The sequence below is a fragment of the Furipterus horrens genome, unplaced genomic scaffold (assembly GCF_987537825.1).
Source record: "Furipterus horrens unplaced genomic scaffold, mFurHor1.1.pri manual_scaffold_7, whole genome shotgun sequence".
NCBI classification, from domain to species: Eukaryota; Metazoa; Chordata; class Mammalia; order Chiroptera; family Furipteridae; genus Furipterus; species Furipterus horrens.
Genome location: NW_028327177.1, coordinates 20619907 through 20640637, shown reverse-complemented (window position 1 = coordinate 20640637; position 20731 = coordinate 20619907). Strand labels below are relative to the sequence as shown.

At 39.6% G+C, this 20731-nt stretch overlaps 1 protein-coding gene across 1 annotated transcript; it reads right to left on the bottom strand.

Annotated features, from left to right (window-relative positions):
- Positions 1-2474: 2474 nt before the first annotated feature.
- On the bottom strand, positions 2475-6384 carry TMEM74 (transmembrane protein 74). The gene is made up of 2 exons (XM_090282759.1): positions 6267-6384; positions 2475-3962 (listed from the first exon to the last, which is right to left on the bottom strand). Exon 2 carries the CDS (start codon positions 3806-3808, stop codon positions 2903-2905), a length of 906 nt encoding a protein of 301 aa, XP_090138885.1. The 5' UTR covers positions 3809-3962; positions 6267-6384; the 3' UTR covers positions 2475-2902.
- Between the last annotated feature and the right edge of the window lie 14347 nt (positions 6385-20731).

Sequence of the window (20731 nt, the reverse complement as noted above, 5' to 3'; positions counted from 1 at the left end):
AAAGAGTTTTGTTTTGCTGGGTCTCACAATAAAAACTCTCATAGATAACAACCAACACCATGTTGCAGAGACAGATGTAAGGTCGTAAATCTCCATGAAGGCTTCAAGATCAACACCGAAGCTATGGTCTGTTCAGTGTCTACAATATTTATGATCCTTTGCATAAGACTGGAAACAACATGTCTAAAAATGAGGGTTTTTAGTTGCCTGTGTTAGGATCACTTTAAATTCAGGTAATCCTTATCCTGAATTCAGGCACTGACAGGATGGACTGAACACAGCACTGAAAGACATCCAGATAATTTTATGAACTGGATCCTTTTGATGTAATGGTCTGCCCTCCTATGATTAGAACCTTAAAATAAATGTTAAAATAAGCATTTCCTTACTACATTTCAGTTTTAAATTTTTAAGAAAGAAATGTACTCTGCCTTGTTAAATCTTTTTCCCTCTGAATATTTTCTTGTCCTAACCTCTCTTTATCTCTCCCTCTCTACACATGCACATCTTTATAGCACACCAGAACTCCATATCATTTGGTAGCCCTGCAAAATTTATTAAATGCTTCCAAATGGAAAGCTAAAAAGCTTTAGTTTTTCTCCTTTCTCATCAGTTTTACAAAACTGAAGAAAACTTTCTAACACTGGATTCATAAATTTGTCTGAAAATCAGCCCACACAATTAATTCAGTTTAGTTTGTGATTTGGCAAAATTAATCTTGTTCATCAGTAAATAAAAACAAAACTCAGCGGATGCCTCTTAGCTCCTATGAATAAACACATATTCTTAAAATGTGTTTAAAAAACAAAGAAACAAAAAATAGCTCAGACCTACTCACCCAGTCAAGGAGTTGATCCTATCCTGATTGCCCCAACATCATCCAAAGAGGGCCTGCAAGTTGGCTAGAACTCAACAGTTGAGAAACCTTCAGAACATGAAATTTATACCACTGGTAAGCTGGCCTCAACACAAACCACAAAATGATATAAGAGTCACAATAAAACAAAAAGTTTGTTCAAAAAGCACAATGAACCAGCAATAGAAAACAGAACTCATGTGGCAATAGAAAACAGAAATCATGTGTATATGGTCCCAATTCTTTCTGAATCAATAACAGTCTGTTCTATAATTGCATCTAGCTCCCTCTGACATCCATATACTTACTGTTTTCACCTAATAGCTCTTTCACATGCCCGTCTTATTTTTACTATTCTCTTATCTTCCCTTTTGTGTTTCCCCTTAACCCTTAGTAACACAGTGCATACTCTCCGCATCCATCTCTGACACCCACAAGAGCCCATTCACACAGATATCCTGACCCACATGCTCTGCCAGCCATTGTCACCCATGTATTCCACCATCCTCAACAGCAACAAAAATGACAGACATTAGAATTAAGCTTATAATCTACAAAGAAATCACTTTCTTACTGCCCCACACCCGCCTTCCACCCCAATTTCCAGCTCCAGTCCTCTTTAAAAATGACCCTACTGATCATGGTAACACAGAAATGGAACTTACAACAAATCACCCAGTGTGAGGTTGGACACACCTCTAGGAATAGTTGCAAAATGCAAGATGTTTCTGAGGCTGCATTCCCTAACCCTTTCCTGAACCATTACTATAGGGAGATGGTGTGTTAGTGTGGACATGGGGTGTTTTGCTAATTGTGACCATATTGCACATCAGTATCTCAGAGAGCTTCCTGAGGCCAAAGCTCAGTTAACTAAAGGCCTGGGTATAAGGAGCTCACAATGATGCCTAGAGCATTGTGGTGAGGAATGCAGTTCCCATTGAATCAGTGTATTTAATATACCTCCCTGCCCCCTTTTAATTTGTTGGTTATGGGCTTAAGGATGACTGCCGTCCCTGGGCAATGTCTTGTTGCATGCCCTAGAGCAAGTGATACAGGCTTCTAGGCACAGTTCCCAAGTCTAGCTGCAATTGTATTGGAAGTTTTCTCCAACACCAACAAAGTCACCTGAGAGTGTTCCTGAGACAATCATGACTCAGACCTGCCTAGATGTTCGCATCTCGGGAAATGTATTAAAAATGTCTTACATTTTACTACTCTGATGTGAGAATCAGGAAAGACTTCATGAGCATGAGTAACCAGTATCATAGCTAAACCAGAAACAGAAAATGAAATTTATTTCAGCAACTAATTTGACTTCATCTAGAAAATGGGCATGTGACATTGGCTAATATCTGGCACTGCCATTATGGGTTAAATTCAGATTCATCTCATAATGACTCATATAACTTTCTTTTACGAGAAAGGTGTATTCTAATGACTCAATTACCACTTCTGAGTACAGGAATAATTTTATATATCTTTTTTAATAACCAACATCCTCAAGTTTTAAAACGTTCAAACTCAAAACCCTATACTTTAGCATGTAGTCAAATTATAGGAAGAAAAATATTTAGCAAGAAAATGGATAAGAAGCTTTGAGAATTAAATATAAGCCTTATTATGTGATTAGTGTTTAAGTTCTTTTTCACAAAATAGGTGACTATAATTGATCTGACTGTGGGAACTCCTAGTGTCCAGAGAACAATATCCTCTATCTTGTAAAAGAATTCATTTGTACACTGGGTCATTAGAAATATTTGGCTATTGAAGTTGAAGCTGATGACATTACAGAGTAATTAGTCTCAGCTTCGCAGAAGGACAGGTGTAGCCGTGTGGTTTTCCAATGCAGCTTACACGACTCTCTTTGAAATAAAAAATACACGGAGAACAAAACACTCACAGGCTGTTGGTTTGGGACATAAACTTTTCTTGCCAGGCAAACAAACTGCACTGTTAATTTTAAGAAATGTGGTTTGTTTTTTGTGTGTTTGTTTGTTTTCTCATATAAAATGCCAAGGCAGACTCTCCAGAAGTTCACAACAGGAATTAACTCTGAACAGCATCTTCCTCTACCAAGGACAGTTCCAGGGTATTTTCATTCGTGCTGGCTTTCATCCTGAAGCTGAAAGAACCATAGAGTTTTGCAGACTCTTTGGAAGAGGCAAACCTGTTGCGACTATACAGCTCCCCCTTCCACATAGACATCATGAGCAAACAGGACAGAACAACGCCCCCAAGAGTAAGCAGACAGAGTCCGGCAATCACACACCGGTCCAGGTGTGCCCCCAGCCTGGCGCTCTCCCTCTCCAGGCGTTCCATCTCCCGGGCCGCCACAGTGTTGGGATCCACAGTCACCTCCCGCGGAACAATGTAGGAGATGATCACCAGCAAGATGCCAGTGACCAAAAACAAGATGGCGCTGATGAAGCCATAGTCTACTGACTTCCCTGAAGACGTGGCTTCTGAACTTGTATCATCTTCATCATCAGATATCAAGGAAATGGCAGCCTCATGGGACCACTCATTTGAATTTCCCCAGTCACGGTCTCCTGGGTGATTACTCCCTTTTTCTGAAGGGGAGCCCCAGTCCTTCTGTTCCAAGTTAACATTCTCGTCCACGTAGGTAAAAGAAGTTTCTAGTTCCTGGCTGCAGCAGTTGCAGACTTTCCGTTCTGCTACTTGGGGGTCCCCTGAGTTGAGAGGTCCTGGTGGGGAGGGGTCTGGCTGAATAACACCATCTTGCAGAGAGGAGGTGAGTAATGGAGAAGGGCGAAGATGGGGGCCTTCCATCTCAGCTGCTCTTGGTGTTGATGGACAGCGTCTCTGGCAGCAAAGAGCAGCTTTGGAGGTCGCTGCATCAGCCTGGTCAGCGGGAGACCCTCCTAAACTCCAGCCCGCAGCATCGCACAAGGCTGCCTGGCTGTTCTTCCCAGTGAGATAGTGGAGCTCCATCGGAGCTACTCAGACATCCCTCAGCAGCTTCCAGAAATTTTGCCAAGAGCAACCCAGAAAAGACCCCAACTACACCTGCGCCTCCAGGAGTGCTGCTGCGGAGACCCCCATCTCCTCCACAGCCTCAGTGTTGGCACTTCAACCCCAGGTCCTCCTACAAGGGGTAAGAGAAGAAGAAGATACCTAGTGTCAAGGGAGTGTGAAAAGGGCAAATCCTCTGACTCCTCACAGAGATTAACACTAGGAAACTTAGGTCACGGTAGAAAAGGAGTGCGGAGGAAGTAGCAGTGTCTCAGAAGAAGGCACTGCCGTCACCAAGCCAAATTTATCCAAGGGCTCACACATTTCTGTGACAGGATCTCTCAATGAAAAAGCAGGCTTCCTGTATAGAGACAAATGAGAAAGGCAGGGACCTTTTTAAGCAGAACTGCTGATTTTCTGGAGAACCTGGGGAAGCAGAGACTCCTCAACAATTCAGTTAGAGTAAGTGTTAACACTTTAGTTCAGAACAGATTCTAATGCAGATTAGCTTTAGAGCATCACCATGGGTGAACGAATATGCCACTATCAGTTGGGCTCTCCTGGAGCTGGCGCTGGGGCTCAGTATTCCAACTATGCAGCTCGGAAGTAGGTGAAAAAAGTCAGGCTTAACAGCCATCCCTCCTAACCTCACACTGCATACATCCAATGACCCTAGTCACAGAGCCGTGTTTACGAGACCCTAAGCTTGTTCATTGCACTTCCATTCTTAGCACGTCCTCTTGCTGCTACAGGAAGACAGCATGTTCTGGGCCTGGAAGTATGTAGAAAACATGTTTCATTCATTGTGTGATCCCTGCAAATACTGTGGGCCAACCCACTGCTACACACACACAGACACACACACAGACACACACACACACACCCTGCCTGCCTCAGGTACAGAGTATACAGGTCAGCTATTCCTGCTCACCAAGTCTGCATGCATCTTAGTTCCTCTCCCTCTGCATGCTTTGCTAACATATGTGTGCAGCACATTGACCATCCAGAAATTTTACAAACCCAATCTAAAAGTAAACTGACAATAAAAGACAAATTTTAAACCAACAGAGTCAGGGTTCTGTTGAGGCAACTAGGTGAGAAGCTATTTCCAAGGTTACCTCTGGAACTTTGTATCCATGACACCCCTTCACCCCCACCACAGCTAGGGACCTTCCTGGGATAGAGCTATTAAGTTGAACAGAAAACCATCTGCCCATCTTTCTCCACCTCTGACATCTTTCTGAGGAATAAAAATTTACTTTCCACTATCACCAAGGAAAGAGGTTTCAAACCAGGGCCCTTCTTATTTTGAGTCCAAGCCCAGTGTAGTAACTGATTGAACCCCATAGCTTTGGGGTTTATTATGATTCCAAATCCACAGCTCCAAGAGCTGGTAATACACATGGAAGCACAGGTAAGGCTCACCTAAGCTCAACGTGGCTACTCACTTAAAATATGGGAGAGGGGATCCATATGTTTTCTGCTATACAGTAGTTAAATTTAGTTGTTTTTTGTTTTTTTTTTTAATTAACTCGCTTTTCTCCTATTACTGGAGTTTCTCTGCAGCTAAAATGGAAAACAAAAATACACCAAGTGCAGGAAAAGCATAACTGAACCAGAGCTTTCCCTTAGCAAGGAGACAGATCCCTCCTGCAGGATCCCTCAATGAACGAAGGCATGGTAACTGTTTGACTACTGAAAGGAGAAATCTCACAGGTCCCTCAGACATCGCGCGTTCTGATAAACCTTTGGCACAATTAACTCATCATACTGGACTGTTTTGGACAAAACTGGCAAAGTCCCAATTTTTAATAAAGAGGGACAGAAATCTCCACTTAATTCCCTGGACCTACGTTAATCTTTTCTTCAAAGAGAGATTCCACTTGTTCTGTCGGCAATATACTAGCTGCACAGTGGATTCCCTTTGCAGCTCTGTGATCTGGTGCTTCCACCCAGGATGGAGAATAGATAATCCCAGGGGGTGGTGGGCAGCCAAAGTCTCTTGCCTTCTGACCCTTCCCTCCCTTCTCTCCGGTTTAAGACCGCATTTGATAAAATTGCACCTCACAGCGAGGGGAAAGCACTTTTCCTCGTCCATCTGCTATCAATTAAGAGCACGAATATCTGCATTGGAACTAACTGACTCGGGCGAGGCTGGTCTGGAGAGGGCGACCGCGGGATCCGTCCTGCGAGCGCCGTGCAGGGACATTGAGCCGCAAGCCCCGGGCAGCGGTTCCTCGGCTGGATCAATCACTCCATTCTGGGTGAACTCCCGCGACCTCGGGAGGCACCCGGAGTCCCGCTGCGCTTGCCGAACACCCAGAGGCTGGGCAGGCACCTTGGGCAGAGAGTGGGGACGCGCTCCCCTGCTCCGCCAGGCTCCCGGGGTCTCTCCCTCGTCCCAGCGACTCTTCCACGCTCACTCTCAGCCACTCACCTCCTGCCTTGGCCACTCAGTGTGGCTGGAGGACCGCGCGCTCATCCCCGCAGGAATCCTCGGGAAAGTCCGCGATCACCACCGTGGCACTTTTGCCATCGCGCACTGCTGAGCTCCGCGGCGGGCAGCGCCCGCTGTGCCGGCCGGGCGGGGCGGGGCAGGGCGGGGCGCTCCCTCTGGCTGAGCATCCCGGGAGATGTAGTCCCGGGCAGGGTGGGCGCTTCCTGCCTCCCCGCCTCCCCGCCTCCCTGCCTCCCTGCCTCCCTCAGGTCTATTCTCCCACCTCCTTGCTTCCGCCCTTCCCTAGACCTCCATCCTCCTACCTCGCACTTGAGAAGAAAGCGCTGGCTTCTGAGTTCAAGGTGGGGCACTCCAGCCTCAGGTGTAGCCACAGGATTAGGGGGGAGGGCGTGTGTGTATGTTTACATTACAACTGTTTGCCAGGCAGTATGTTTATTTTGTCTTATTTAATAGAACCAATCCTCGAATTCGGTTCCATTAATCCTCATTTTCCAGATGAGTAATGAGAATCAGAGGAATTCAGTGTCTCAACCAAGGTTACGAAGACAATAAATGGTAGCTAATAAATTGTATCCAGGAAACTGTTTCTAAGTCACTGCCTTGCCCGCAAAATCAGGAGACATGTGGCTGTGGAGGGTAAATTGTTCTCACCTATGTATCCCCTGTGCAGAGCGTCTGGTATCTGTTGAATTATGAACAATAACGACCCAAAATAACAACAATGAACATAGCCTAGCACTTACTGCCAGACTCTCCTCATCACTTTAGAAACAGGCATCCACCGCTTTTCAAAAGTTCGCTTAATGCCACTTCGATTTTACGAAAGACCTACCCTTAGTATCTGTTTTCACTAACCAAAAGAAACCCGAAAAGGATTTTGACTTTTATGAAAAAAGGGGAAAAGCCACAATAGTGGTCGGCATTTGTTTGCAACAAGCTGCTATAGAGGTAAGTGAAACAACACTGTACACATATTATTTCTACTTCACATAGGCTGTGTATCACAACATTCCTTTTACCATGCTAGTGTTACTTCAGGTTTTCGGTTTTATTTGGTATCATTTGGTAGGTTATTTAGGGGGTCTGGGAACACTCAAAATTTTTTCCCATATAAATTAATGGTAATTGCTGCTTCACTTTATGCCATTTCAGTTTACAAAAGGTTTCAGAACACTCTACTTCCCCATGGTGGGGATGGGGTGGGGGAACCTGTACATTAACTCATTTAATGGTCACAATTAATTTTTAAAGTCCTGTAAAAGTCCTCAGTTTTACAGAAGAGAAAACTGAGTTACAAGGAATCTGGGTAACTTGCTTGAAGTTGTAGAACTAGTACTCAGCGGAAGTGGGGCATGAACCACAAATTAAGTGAATAGAAGGAAGACCAGAAGGTAGAAGAGAAAGGGTTAGAAATAAAGGAAATCTGGAGGTTGGAGCTACCGAGTGTGACTCCCAGGACAGGACAAAGTAACTTTTTGGGGTCGTCAACCTCTTTCTAACCAGAGTAGACTGCAGCCTCAAAGGAAATGTGTGGTCTGTGGATATTCTCTGAGTTTTCAGCCTCTTCTTTAGCATGATTCCAGGGCTATTGATTGCTTTCATCTAAGGGAAGCAAGAGAAGGATTATAATATTTATAACATCTTGCTGTTTGTGAGTGACTCACATAAATACTATGGTTGCTTGCTTTCAAGTGATAGATCTATCTCCTATGAGATAATTATTTTGTTGGTTTTCCTTTATATTAATAGATTCTGTAGCCTCATAGTTCCAGGTACTTCACAATCCAGCTTCTTTAAAATCTATTTTCCCGGTGTCTCTTTTTTAACAAGTTAGGCCCATTTATTGTTAAACATGACATGTGTATTATGGTTTCTTCTCCTTTGCTCATTACACCGCTCTCCAGTGAGAATATCCTTCCTCTGTTTTCCTGTTCTCTCTGCCATTCAAGGGCTATCTCATCAAGTCACGTTTCAGAGGTGCAGTCTGTTCTTAGTACTGTATGTGTATATTTAAAAGGGAGAGGAAAGACACCATAGGGTGTCTGGAAGAGAGCCGGTAAGAAGTTGAAAAAACTTGAATTTACATTAGACAAGGAGATGCTGAAAGGAACATGGGATATTTAGCCAGAGAAGGAGACTTAGAGGAAACAAAAATTAGCTTTAAATAATTTAAAGTTAGTAAAATGGGGAAATTTTATATCATGATTAAAAAGGGTAAAAGCAGAATCAATGACAAAAAAATAGTATTAGTTCTAATTATTATCTTTAATTTTTATGGCAATTCTATAAGGGGTCCAGTATTACTGTACCCATTTTACATTGGAAAAATTGAGGATTAAAATATTGTCATCTTCTTCCTAAAGTATGCGAACTGATAATTAGCAAAACCAAGATTCTGACTTGGGCCTGTCTGATTCCAGAACCTGGATCTCTTCACTACCATGCTCTACAGAGCAATGCTTCACAGCAGAGCACAATTAGAAGGTGATAATATTTGTTGCACTGGGATATACACAGGAGGTTTCTCCTGGTTACAGTCCTGGTGCTGTGGTGACTTCAGGCCTGACAGGACTGCTTCGAGAGCCAAGGGAATAAATAAGCCAACAGAGCTATGATACACCAGAAGCACTGAGGATGCCCAACACAGGGAAGCTCTGGATAGCATGGTCAGATTTAACAAGGACGCTACTTTGGGGCAGAGGGTAAGTTCTTGTACTTATTATGTTCCAAGTTCTTATAGTTTGAGTTCTGGATAGCACCATCACATTTAATAAGGAGGCTAATTGGGGCTGAGCATACGGAAGAAGACCAAGTTCCCTTTTTAAAACTTGAAATAGGATGTCTCATGAAAATGAATTCCATATTACTGGAGAGGATAAAAAAGAAGAGCCTTTTATTAGTGATGCTGTAGAAGGGATTCATCTTGGATTAGAGGACCTTTGTAGTTTGCCTGCTGTTATATCTCTTCCATGAAGCCCTCATCCTCCAAGCTAGCCCTTACAGATTATGCCTCTGATGGGCTTTGTGCTTTGCTAGGACTTGTCAGCACTGATATTTTCAAGTATTTATCAGCCACTACCTTGTGACTTGTATGTCTAGGTGACTACTGCATATTGTTTAATTTCTCACCTAGGAGCCTAAATGTCTAATAGCAATTGTAAGCTCCTTAAGGTCAGTTTCCATGTATTAAGTGTCTTATTAACTCCTGCAGAAAGTGCACTGTTTCTATTGAATAGAGTGAGGAAAATGACAAGACTTAACTGAGCCTATAAATGATTATTTGCCCTCATTATTCTCTCATTTCATATTTCTATATATAGCATACTTGAAAGCCTATATATTCTTGAGCATTAAAAATATCAATTCTCTGACAACATACTACAAAATATCCTTCAAAATCCTTCAGAAAAAGAATAAATGTGGACTGATTGAGCTCCTGAAAAGAAAAGCTCTGCAAAAAAAAAAAAAAAAAAGTAAGAAAGAAAAAAGAAATACCACTTGCCGAAATAATTTTATCTCTCTTTTGTAAGTCCACATCTAAAACTTTCCTCAAAATCTGACCCAAAGCCCTTTCCAAGAGCCTTTCTTGTTCAACATTCCTGACATCATAGTACTGTTTCAACTGACATGCTGGTGGCATAATATGCTTCTTTTATAGTGTCATTTTATATCTGTGAGAGTATTCCATGTATATTTTATACTGCTTTCTATGAGGTCTGTCTTTCCAGATAAAATTTAAGTTGCTTGAGAACTAATATATTCTTTCTGTAACTTTAAAGTTGCTCACGGGCATGAAACAGTAAAACACATGGGCAACAGTGGTTCCTCATCCAATGCTTACAGAATGATTGGCACAAGTAAAATAATGGGTGGTATTAAAGTCTAAGTAATGATTTTGATTTTCCATAATGGTTAATATGTCTTGTATTTTTCTATTACACTTTGTGAGAGATGGGAAGAACACCATGATTACATTAAGTTAATCAATTGAAAAATAGATTCTGAGAAGTAAATTTATCATGTGAATCAAAGGTAGTGTAGAGACTTTTAACAATCAGTCTCTTATAATTATGATTGAGGATGCTTTCCAGTTTTCTCTCTTCAGCATAATAATAAGGACTGATTGTAAATAAATAATCTTGGTGAATTTAGAGTTATCAAGAAAGGCCAACCTGTAGGGAGATAAGCAAATCATTTTTAAAATTGGCTGATTAGAGGTCCTGGCACATAATGGGAATAATACAAGGAATATGACTTTCTTTGTGCCCCAAGCTGGCTCTTCTAAATGATGGAAGAAAATAGGACTTCCTGTCAAAATGGAGACATAGGTAAACACATCTCACCTCATCACACAACCATAGCAAAAAATGCAGCTGTACTACAAAAGAAATATCATCCAGAATTATCAGAAAATCGAGCTGTGTGCAGGTCTGACAACCAAGGGTTTAAAGAAGCCACATTCATTCAGATGAGTAGGAAGGGTGCAGAGGTGTGGAGACATGGAGTGGCACAGAGGGGCACCGGCGGGAATGGGCAGACCCACATCCATGTGTGGGGGAATAAACATTGGGAGGGATATCTCAGGATCGAGGAATCCCAGCCCCAGTCCAGCCAAGCCAGCCCAGGGTCCCAGACCAGGATGTTACGTCCCCATAACTTCTGGCTGTAAAATCCAGTGGGGGTTAGAGTGGCAGAAGAAACTGCATCTTCTTAAAGGGTCCACAAAGCACCTAGGACTCACACAGACCCACACCCTTTGGGATTCGGCACCAAGGCAACATCTGAAAGGGCACTGGTGGCTTATGGGGAGAAAGTAAAGTGTGAGCAGGGAGGCTGTTCCTCCTGGGAAAAACTCCAGAGGCCAGGCAGTGGCATAGTTCCCTCTGTGAGCGCTTCCCCACAGAGCAACAGACCAGTGACACAGGTTGCCCCACCCTGGGGATTACCTAAGGTTCTTCCCCATACAACTTAATAGGTGCATTTTTCTATAATCAGCCACACTGCTAAAACAGGGAGTCAAAGTCAATACAAAGAAACAAACACAGAGAGGCTGCCAAATTGAGGATATAAAGGAATATGGCCCAAATGAAAGAACAGAATAAAACTCCAGAAAAATAACTTGATAAAATGGAGATAACCTATCAGATGCACAGTTCAAAACACTGGCAATCAGGATGCTCAGAGAACTCACTGGGTACTTCAACAGCATAAAAAAGACCCAGGCAGAAATGAAGGAGGAGAACCAGGTGGAAGGATGAAACCTATAATCAAATCAACAATTTGCAACACAAGGAAAGAAAAAGCATTCAATCAGAACAACAGGAAGAAAAAAGAATTAAAAAAAAAGAAAAAAATAAGGATAGGCTTAGGAACCTCTGGGATACCTTTAAACATACCAACAACTGAATGATAGTAGTATCAGAAGGAGAGAGGAAGAGCAAGAAATTGAAAACTTATTTGAAAAAATAATGAATGAAAATTTCCCTAATTTAGGGAAGGAAATAGACATACAAGTCCAGGAAGCACAGAGAGTCCCAAACAAGATGGACTCAAAGAGGACTACACCAAGACACATCATAATTAAAATGCTAAAGGTTAAAAATAAATAGAGAATATTAAAAGCAACAAGAGAAAAGCAGACAATTATCTACAAACAAGTTCACATAAGACTGTCAGCTGATTTCTCAAAAGAAACTTTGTAGGATATGAGGGATTGGCAGGAAGTACTCCAAGTGATGAAAAGCAAGAACCTACAACCTAGATTACCCTATCCAGCAATGCTATCATTTAGAATTGAAGGGCAGATAAAGTGCTTCCCAGACAAGGCAAAACTAAAGGAGTTCATCATCACCAAGCTATTATTATATGAAATGCTAAAAGGAATTATATAAGAAAAAGAAGATCAAAACAATGAACATTAAAGTGACAATAAATTCACAACTATCTAATCGAATCCAAATAACAAACTAAGCAAACAAGCAGAACATAAACAGAACCATAGGTATGGAGATCATTTGGAGGGTTATCAGTTGGAAGGGGGAAGGGGGAAAATAGGGGAAAAGGTGCAGGGATTAAGAAGCATAATTGGTAGATACAAAATAAACAAGAAGTTAAGAACAGTATAGGTGATGGAGTAGCCAGAGAACTTATATGCTTGACCCATGGACATGAACTAAGGGGAGATTCCTGAAGGGAATGGGTGGTACCAGGTGGAGGGGAACAAGGAAAAACTGAGACAAATGTAACAGCATAATCAATAAAATAGATTTTAAAAAAATAAATAAATTGTGGAAGAAAATAAAAATAATGAAATCCTCATTTACTATCAAAATTTTAGGAACCAAAAAATTCACATTGGTTTAAAAGTCTTTTTTAAATAAGAATGCTTGCAGTGGCCAGGTAGACATGTTATTCAAATAAATAAAGTGGCTGGATACAGACAATAGGGGTGAGGGAAAGCTGTAGCCAAATGGAGAGCAAGCTTTTCCTAAAGTTTCCCCTAACTGTGTTACCTTATATTTTCTTGAGTGAATTCAGACATCAATGTATTCAATGTATTCAAAATTCAAAATATTTTAAATTAATTAAAAAAAATTTAAATCTGTGTGAGTCAAAAAGAATAGAACCGTAGGAAACATGTTTACAGTAATAACAGACTAGGTGGTTTGTACGAAATACATATTTTTTTATTATGAATCAAAATATCACAGATGGGGGAAAAACAAAAAGAAAAGATGGCTATATATTTTTTTGTGTGCAAAATTGAGTTTTCAGGTTCCCCAAATTCAAGAGAGATTCAGGTCAGTGTTTTGGTTTGCATTTTGTTTTGAGTTTTTTTCTTTTTATAACTTAGAAAGCCAAAACTTTGCATGAACAATGTACTTTGTAAATCACCAGTGGGATCTGAGACAGAACCCTGTGACAAAACACAATATATATTTCAATAAAAAATATGGATATGGATAGTTACACTAGTTTGGGTAATGAAAGAGTGTTAGTAGCCTTTCTTAAGTTCAGAGTTGGTTTTGCAACAAAATACACTTAACACAAATAAACAAAAACCTCTTAGTTTTAAGAGTTTATTGTGTTTCAGAATCATGACTCAGTAGTCGTGGCCCTATATAACCTTGCTTTTACCTCCTCACCAGACCCTGCTGGTCTTGATGGTGCCTAGTCATGTCTCTATGGTTAAATGCTGTGTCATTGATTAGTATGGGATGGCCTGAGCTTATTCATTGGTTGATTCTTGTATGTGCCCTGGCTGAGGATCAAACCCACAACCTTGGCGTATGTGGACAATGCTCTAACCAACTGAGCTATCTGGCCAGGGCTCAGTTAGGACCATTTTTGCAATCAAGTTTCCATAATCATAAAATGGTAAGTCTGAATAAAGTAGGAATGGGTGGAGAACTGATGCTGTCTAGATCCAATCACATATTCATTGATTGCTTTACCAATAACAACTTTCCACCATTCTCTTCTGTAACAATACCTGGATTTCCCTCTAGGTTGCCATTTTTCTCTATTGTGCACAGCTTTGTGGTTTGGGGAAAATTTTCTCTACACTCTGCTCAAATTCACAAATCAATGAAGTCTAAACACATCCCCTCAGGCTACAGTGATTGGTTAAGGGAAAAGAAGGAACCAGTCCTCAGCCAATTCAAACATGGCACTACTTTAGCCACAGTTGCCTCAAAAATAGTGGAATCAAGGTAAAGTGCAAACTTTGGCCAATGGTTGAGGAGGGAGGAAGCATGTAATCCCAATCTCTGCTTAGAACTACAAGGTAAATAGCCCGAAAATAAAGCTGACACAGAAGGAGAGAAGAGGCTCAAGAATCACAAATAGACTAAAAGTTAAGGTTAAACCAAGCTGAATTTTCTCTTGCTTTTGAGCTTCTCAATAACTTGAGTCAACAAACTGCCAGATTGAATTGGATTTTCTGATATCTATGAAATCATCCAAATGTAATACATTTTTATGCATTTTTCTGTCTCATTAGATTCCTTGAGGCAGAATACCAGATTTAATTTATCTCTGACTCCCAGGTTTGCAAATAGTGCTTGTTTCATCATAGGTGTAAGATAAGTGTTCATTTAAGAAGCCTGTATGATCTGAAACCTGCTGTAACATTGTTCTCCAGTATGAATAAAGAAGAAACAATATCTCTATACATTGGGAGACAGAAAGCAGTAAGCAGACACTAACTTATAGGGCTCACTCATAATTCTAAGTGAATAGATAGATAGATAGATAGATAAATGAAAAAGTTAAACCTAAAATGTATCATCTTATACAGTTTTTTTCTACAATTATAGCTAAAACAAAAGGCTACAAATAAATGCCTTTGTTTTTCTTGTTGTTTTTTTTTAAAGAAAGTGCACACACCACAAAATGCCCTTAACCAAAAGGAAGGAATTATTCCAGAATAGGCAATTTAATCATTTTTATGGTTAATGGGATTCAGAGTAAGAATAAGAAAAGGAAAATTAACAACAAAAGAATTGAAGAACAAGTTCATCTTGAAATATTATGTGCATGGCCATTCCACAAACGGCATTCTTATTTTGTAAAATGTATAAGCAAGCTAAGCCTAATTCCCTAAGTCCTTACTAACATTTGATTTCAGTGTACCTAGGTAAAGAGAATGTGGGTATCTGGCAATACTTGTTGCAAAAATGAACAAGAATGAATGCTTCCCTAAAATGCGAACCAAATAGCAGTGTGAAATGTTAGTTCTGTGAGGCAGAGCCAGAGCTCTTACATGGTAAGAATTCTGTGTTTCCTTGATTGTAATGGTAATTAAAATGTAACGGATGTCTCAGCCTGCAAGATAAAACCCATCATTTTAAAAATCAAGACAATCAACTTCAAGCAGCAAGAGAAATGAAGGCTAAATATTAGGAAAATACACTATAATGAACTGTAAAATATGTAATGAAAGTCTGTCACTGTGAAGAATCAATGTCACTGTCACATCTGCTAAGCTATAACATCCATCTATCAAAAATACATTAGAAATAATTAAGTGGATCATTACAGTATTACTCTATCTCCCCCTCACTGTGGGGACAGACTAACTCATTGCCAAATTCTGTTAACCCAAAAGAATCCTCATTTCTATTTTGATACATATTTCTTGTAGTCATATCAGATGAGAATATTACATGCATATCTTAAAGATTTATGATTAGGATAATAAGAACAGATGCCATCTTCAGAAATCAAGGAAAATGAAATTTCAAATTTCAAGTATAGGACAACTTAATTAGTCTATCCTTTATCTAGCTGTAGTTGTGATTTTTTTTTTGAATTATGTTACAGTCTTTGCACATCACATTTATCACTTCACACATTTAGTGAAATTGTTGGAGTGCACACTCTGGTCAGGCACTATGCTGGATGCTGGGAATTCAGACAGAGGGATGCAATTAACATCTCTGTATTCAAGTTTGTCTGAACGTAGTGCGGGCTAGCTTGTAAAAGGAGTATTTTCCTTATCTTTTTCTCCATCCTGGAAGTGTCAGAGAAGAACCAGCGTTTAGTCCACAAGCAGTTGTTCTTGTGTATTAAATATCTTGGACCTTGCTCACCTACTCACAGGATATCTTCACCTTCTCCGGAACTTAACTCAGTCGCTTAACTGAATCATGTTAGTTACCCGGCATTCTACTAAGTACAATGTGCTGACGATCTTTGGTAAACTCAGAGGTTCTTTTTCCTCTGTCTTTTCAGCATTGAAGATCCAAATTCTCTTGAGGGATCACAGGGAAGAAACTACCTTAAAATCATCAGAAATTCAAGCAGTCATTGGATTCTAAAGCTAAACCAAAAGGGAGATAGTTGGTACATTTTGTCATAGAAATTATAACAAAATAAAAGACTCCAAAGTAATTCTTCCTCCTAGCTGTGAATTACTAGGGAAAGACATTGTCACAGGTCTTTTATCCTCATAAATATTTTACATCTCATGAGCAGATATGCCTGCTATTTCTCTTTTAATTGAGCTGAGAGAATCCAGTCACTGGAGTAGATTAGCACGTCTGACAATCTCAAGGGATTTTCCAGCTATCTCTGCTACCTGCCAAGAAGCTGACTTTCAATGGTTTGGTTATTGGGGGAAGGGCAAGTTGATTCCACATTAATGCCTGTTTTTAGATGTTTGTATAAATGTGGCTAATACCTTTAAAATAATCTATTTGGGGGAGATAAAATGATTTCTATTTGGAAATGCATGATCTAGTAATATGTAGGTGTTGTAATCATGAATCTTGTTACTAACCAATAAAATGCAGCAGAAATAACAGAGTGGCTTTGGAAGGTGGGACAAAATGGTCACGCAGCTTCCATGTTGTTTACTGGGCCACTTGGAGTCCTGGGCCTCTAGTTAAGGGGTCTGACTACTCTGAAACCAATATATGGGGGGCTATATGGATGTGCTGAGTGGGCATCCCAGCTGACACCCCCCCTATGCCCCCCAGCAAACAGCTTCCATCAGCTACCTTCCTGTGAGTGAGCCATTTGGGAGGGTCAGGAGCATTGAACTTTTGTAGAAATGCAGCCCAGGCATTATTTGATTACAATGACATGAGAGGCCCCAAGCAAGAAGTGCCTAGCTGAGCCTTTCCTGAATTTTGACCATAAAATTGTGAGTAAGTTAAAGTACAGTATTTCCTCACTTATTGTGGGTATTATGTTCCAGACCCCCTCGCGAAGTAGGAACCTTACATGTATTCTACAGTCTTAAATCTTCATAACTTTAACAACATATGTATACAACCGCAAAATCCCATGATAGAGCAAAAAATCTGTGATAAATAATTAAATATAATGTTTTTAAAAAATCCTGCGATACAATGAGGCTGCAATAAGTGAACCACAATATAGAGAGGGACTACTGAAGTTGTTTTGTCAGCTTATGCATTAGAGTAATTTTTTACACAGCAAATATTAGCCCGAGCATTTCCATTCATGGAGCTTCTAATGAACACTTACTTAAAGCAGTCAGGTAAGGCTATGTTTAATAACATTTTTCAGATATAAACAACTTTAAAAGAATTTTGATTTAAAATTTTTGAAGAAACTGGATCTAAATGGTTTCAATTTGTGAAGGAGAAAAACTGAATAAAGGAGTATACTGGTCACATATATATCTTTTTAAAAGTTTGAAATAGTTGAGTATTTGGCACAGAGTTTATTCGATTTAGAACGCCAACTTGGTTAAATTTTTTATTAGTCCCATGGAAGTGTACATCTCGTCTTTAACATTTGTAAGACTTGTTGTAATAGTGACAGTGAGATGTGTCATGGATAAACAAAGGGGGAAATTCACAGGAGAAAAAAAAGCCAGGAAATATTTTACATAAAACTCAATAAAAATGCTACTTCATCCATTAAGCAGAGACTCTATAAATAAGGTAAAACAGGGTTTTCTGATGATAATCATTAAGGAATAATTCTGGTATCAATATTTTAAAAGATGTATATAGTCACAAAGAGGAAAAGTCAGCCCTCAAAAGGAGAACCTAATCAATTTTTAAAGCCCCGCAAAGTCTTCACGTTGTCTTAAGAATGGCTAAGGCTTTTTCCTCTTTGATTGTATAGCAGTTTAATATGGAGTTTGTGGCAGTCAAGGGGTATTAAAGAAACTCCCCTTGGCAATCCTGGATCTTAAATGCCTTTCTGAAGTTTGAAGTACCATGCAATTTGGTGGATTCTAGAAATGAATGAAGCATGGATCTTTCCTTCTGGGAAGAATATTAATTGTGAGGAGGAAAGTTCAGGACATTTAGTTTATGTGAATTGGCAGAGAGGTAAAGTTCTGTGGGGAAATTTTAGTATGTTGCAATGATTATAACTGTCATAGTTCAGATTTTGTTCATATCATGTGCTAAAAAATGACATTGCAAAGATATTGAAAGCACGCCCAGGCTTTCAGCTTCTTCACTCTTTCTTGCTATCTCTCCCATTTCTTTGGGCTTTCCTCTTAACCTTTTTCAATTTTTTTCCCCTGATCTTTTGAAAAAAAATTTTTATTTTTATCAAAGTATTATATATCAAGAAATCTTTGCAAAAAAATTAATGTAGTGTTAAAATACATAAATATGACATTCACTCAATCCCCTTATCTTACTCCTCGGGGACAACTGCTTTTTTAGCCTTTTTTTTAGAGATATTTATCATCATAATTCAAAAATATATATATACTACATTTTCTTTTTTGTCAACAAAAATGCTCTATTATGGTATATGAGGATTTTCCTCACATTTTTCCCTCTCCTCCTTTAACCGTCACCACATTTCGGTATACAGGAGCCTCCCCTTATTTGTGGAGGGTTAGTTCAAAGACCCAGAGTGGATGCTTGAAACCATGGATAATACTGAACCCTATATACATATATGAGCTCTGTTCCAAAAATTCCAGCCATTGTTAGTATAATGAGAATGGTCTGTGCAACATTGATGTAACCTGGTAGCCAAGGAGAGTGGATGGAATGTGCATGTGTGAACAATGATGACTTCACTGTACTAGTCAGTGAGGGTGGTTGACACCACTGAGTGAGCACGTGTACTGTGTGGTCATTGCATTCAAAATGACTAAAGAAGTAGAGCGGTGAATCTGCATCAGATTTTGTGTTAAGCTTGAACATTCTCCATGGAAACTATTTGGATGATTCTGAAGGCTACAGCTATTAGCAAATGGTCATTGTCAGCTTCATCATGACAATGTCCCCACTCATGCATCACATCGTGTGCAGAGTTTTTTGGTGAAACATCAAATCACTCAGGTGACTCTGCCCTGTTACAGCCCAGATTTGGCGCCCTCCAACTTCTGGCTTTTCCCAGAACTAAAATCACCTCTGAAAGGGAAGAGATTTCAGATAATCGATGAGATTCAGGAAAATACAACAGGGCAGTTGATGGCAATTGGGGGCACTGTGTGAGGTCCCAAGGCACCTTACTTTGAAGGGGACTGAGGTGTCATTGTCCTGTATACAATGTTTCTTGTATCTTGTATCTTCTTCAATAAATGTCTCTATGTCTCATATTACATGGCTGGATACCTTCTGGATATACCTCATACAATGCTTTTTCCCATACTTACATATCGATGATAAAGATTAATTTATAAATTAGGCATGGTAAGAGATAACAGCAACAATAATAAAATAAACAATTACAATATACTGTCATAAAAGTTATGTGAATGTGTTCTCTCTCTCAAAATATTTTATTGTGCTGTACACACAATGTCAATATGCTGGACAAAGGGATGATTTATATCCTGGGCTGGCTGGAGCTGGATGGCTTGAGATTTTATCAAGGTACTCAGAATGGTGCTCAATTTAAAACTTAAAATTGTTTATTTTGGGGATTTTTAATTTAATACTTTGAGCAGTTGACTTCTGGTAACTAGAATTGAGGAAAGCAAAACCACAAGTAAGGGGGGACTACTGTATTTCAATTTTTAGTTAAAAGAATACTCAGTATTTTCACTGTTTCGAGTACATAAATGTTGTTTATGCTGCACCAGGTAAAATACTGTGATGCTTTTGACTTCTTATATAATTCATTTCCCCAGTAGCTTATAAATTCCTAAGATTTTGTTTGTTTATTTTTCACTTAGTCTGTCTTTGAAGATTTGACTAAGCCTTCCTCACTTTCCAATAGCTCTTTAGAATGCCTCTCAGTACAATTTTCTTGACAAATATGTCAGATGAGTTATTAGTTACAGGTATTTTCCTGGAAATTTTAATGCTCTGATCTGAACAATTTGCTTTCTAGGCCAAATAAACATGTTTTATTTTTTCCTAGAATTGTTTATTTTTATCTTGGGAATTGCCTTTGCTTCTACCCTTTGTTGATCCCAACACTCCATATCTCTTGTATATTATTTTTGTTTAGATTCAACTGTAAGTGAAAAGAAAAAAGAAAAAGAAAACTTATCCAAGGATTGCTCAAATAATGGAAGTTTATTTTTTTTCATATAGGAAAAACCTAGTAGTAGGTAGTCTGAGCGTGTGCTGTGGCTGCACATGTATCAAGTGCCCAGGATCCTATTTTGCTCTGCTACCTTACTTAGCATGTTGCTTCCTCACAGGCCCAAGAGAGTATACAATAGAATATTGTATACTCGGCTGTGAAAAAGAATAAAATCTTACCATTTGGAACAGCATAGATGGACCTAGTAGATATTATGCTAAGTGAAATAAGGCAGGAAGAGAAAGACAAATACCGTATAATTTTACTTACATAGAGAATCTAAAGAACAAAATTAACACAATAGAAATAGACTCATAGATGCAGAGAACAGTCTGATGGTTGCCAGAGGGGAGGGTTTTGGGAGGCTGGGTGAAAGGGGTGAAGAGATTAAGAAGTACAAATCGGTAGTTATAGAACAGTCACAGGGATGTAAAAGCACAACACAGGGAAGAATATGGTCA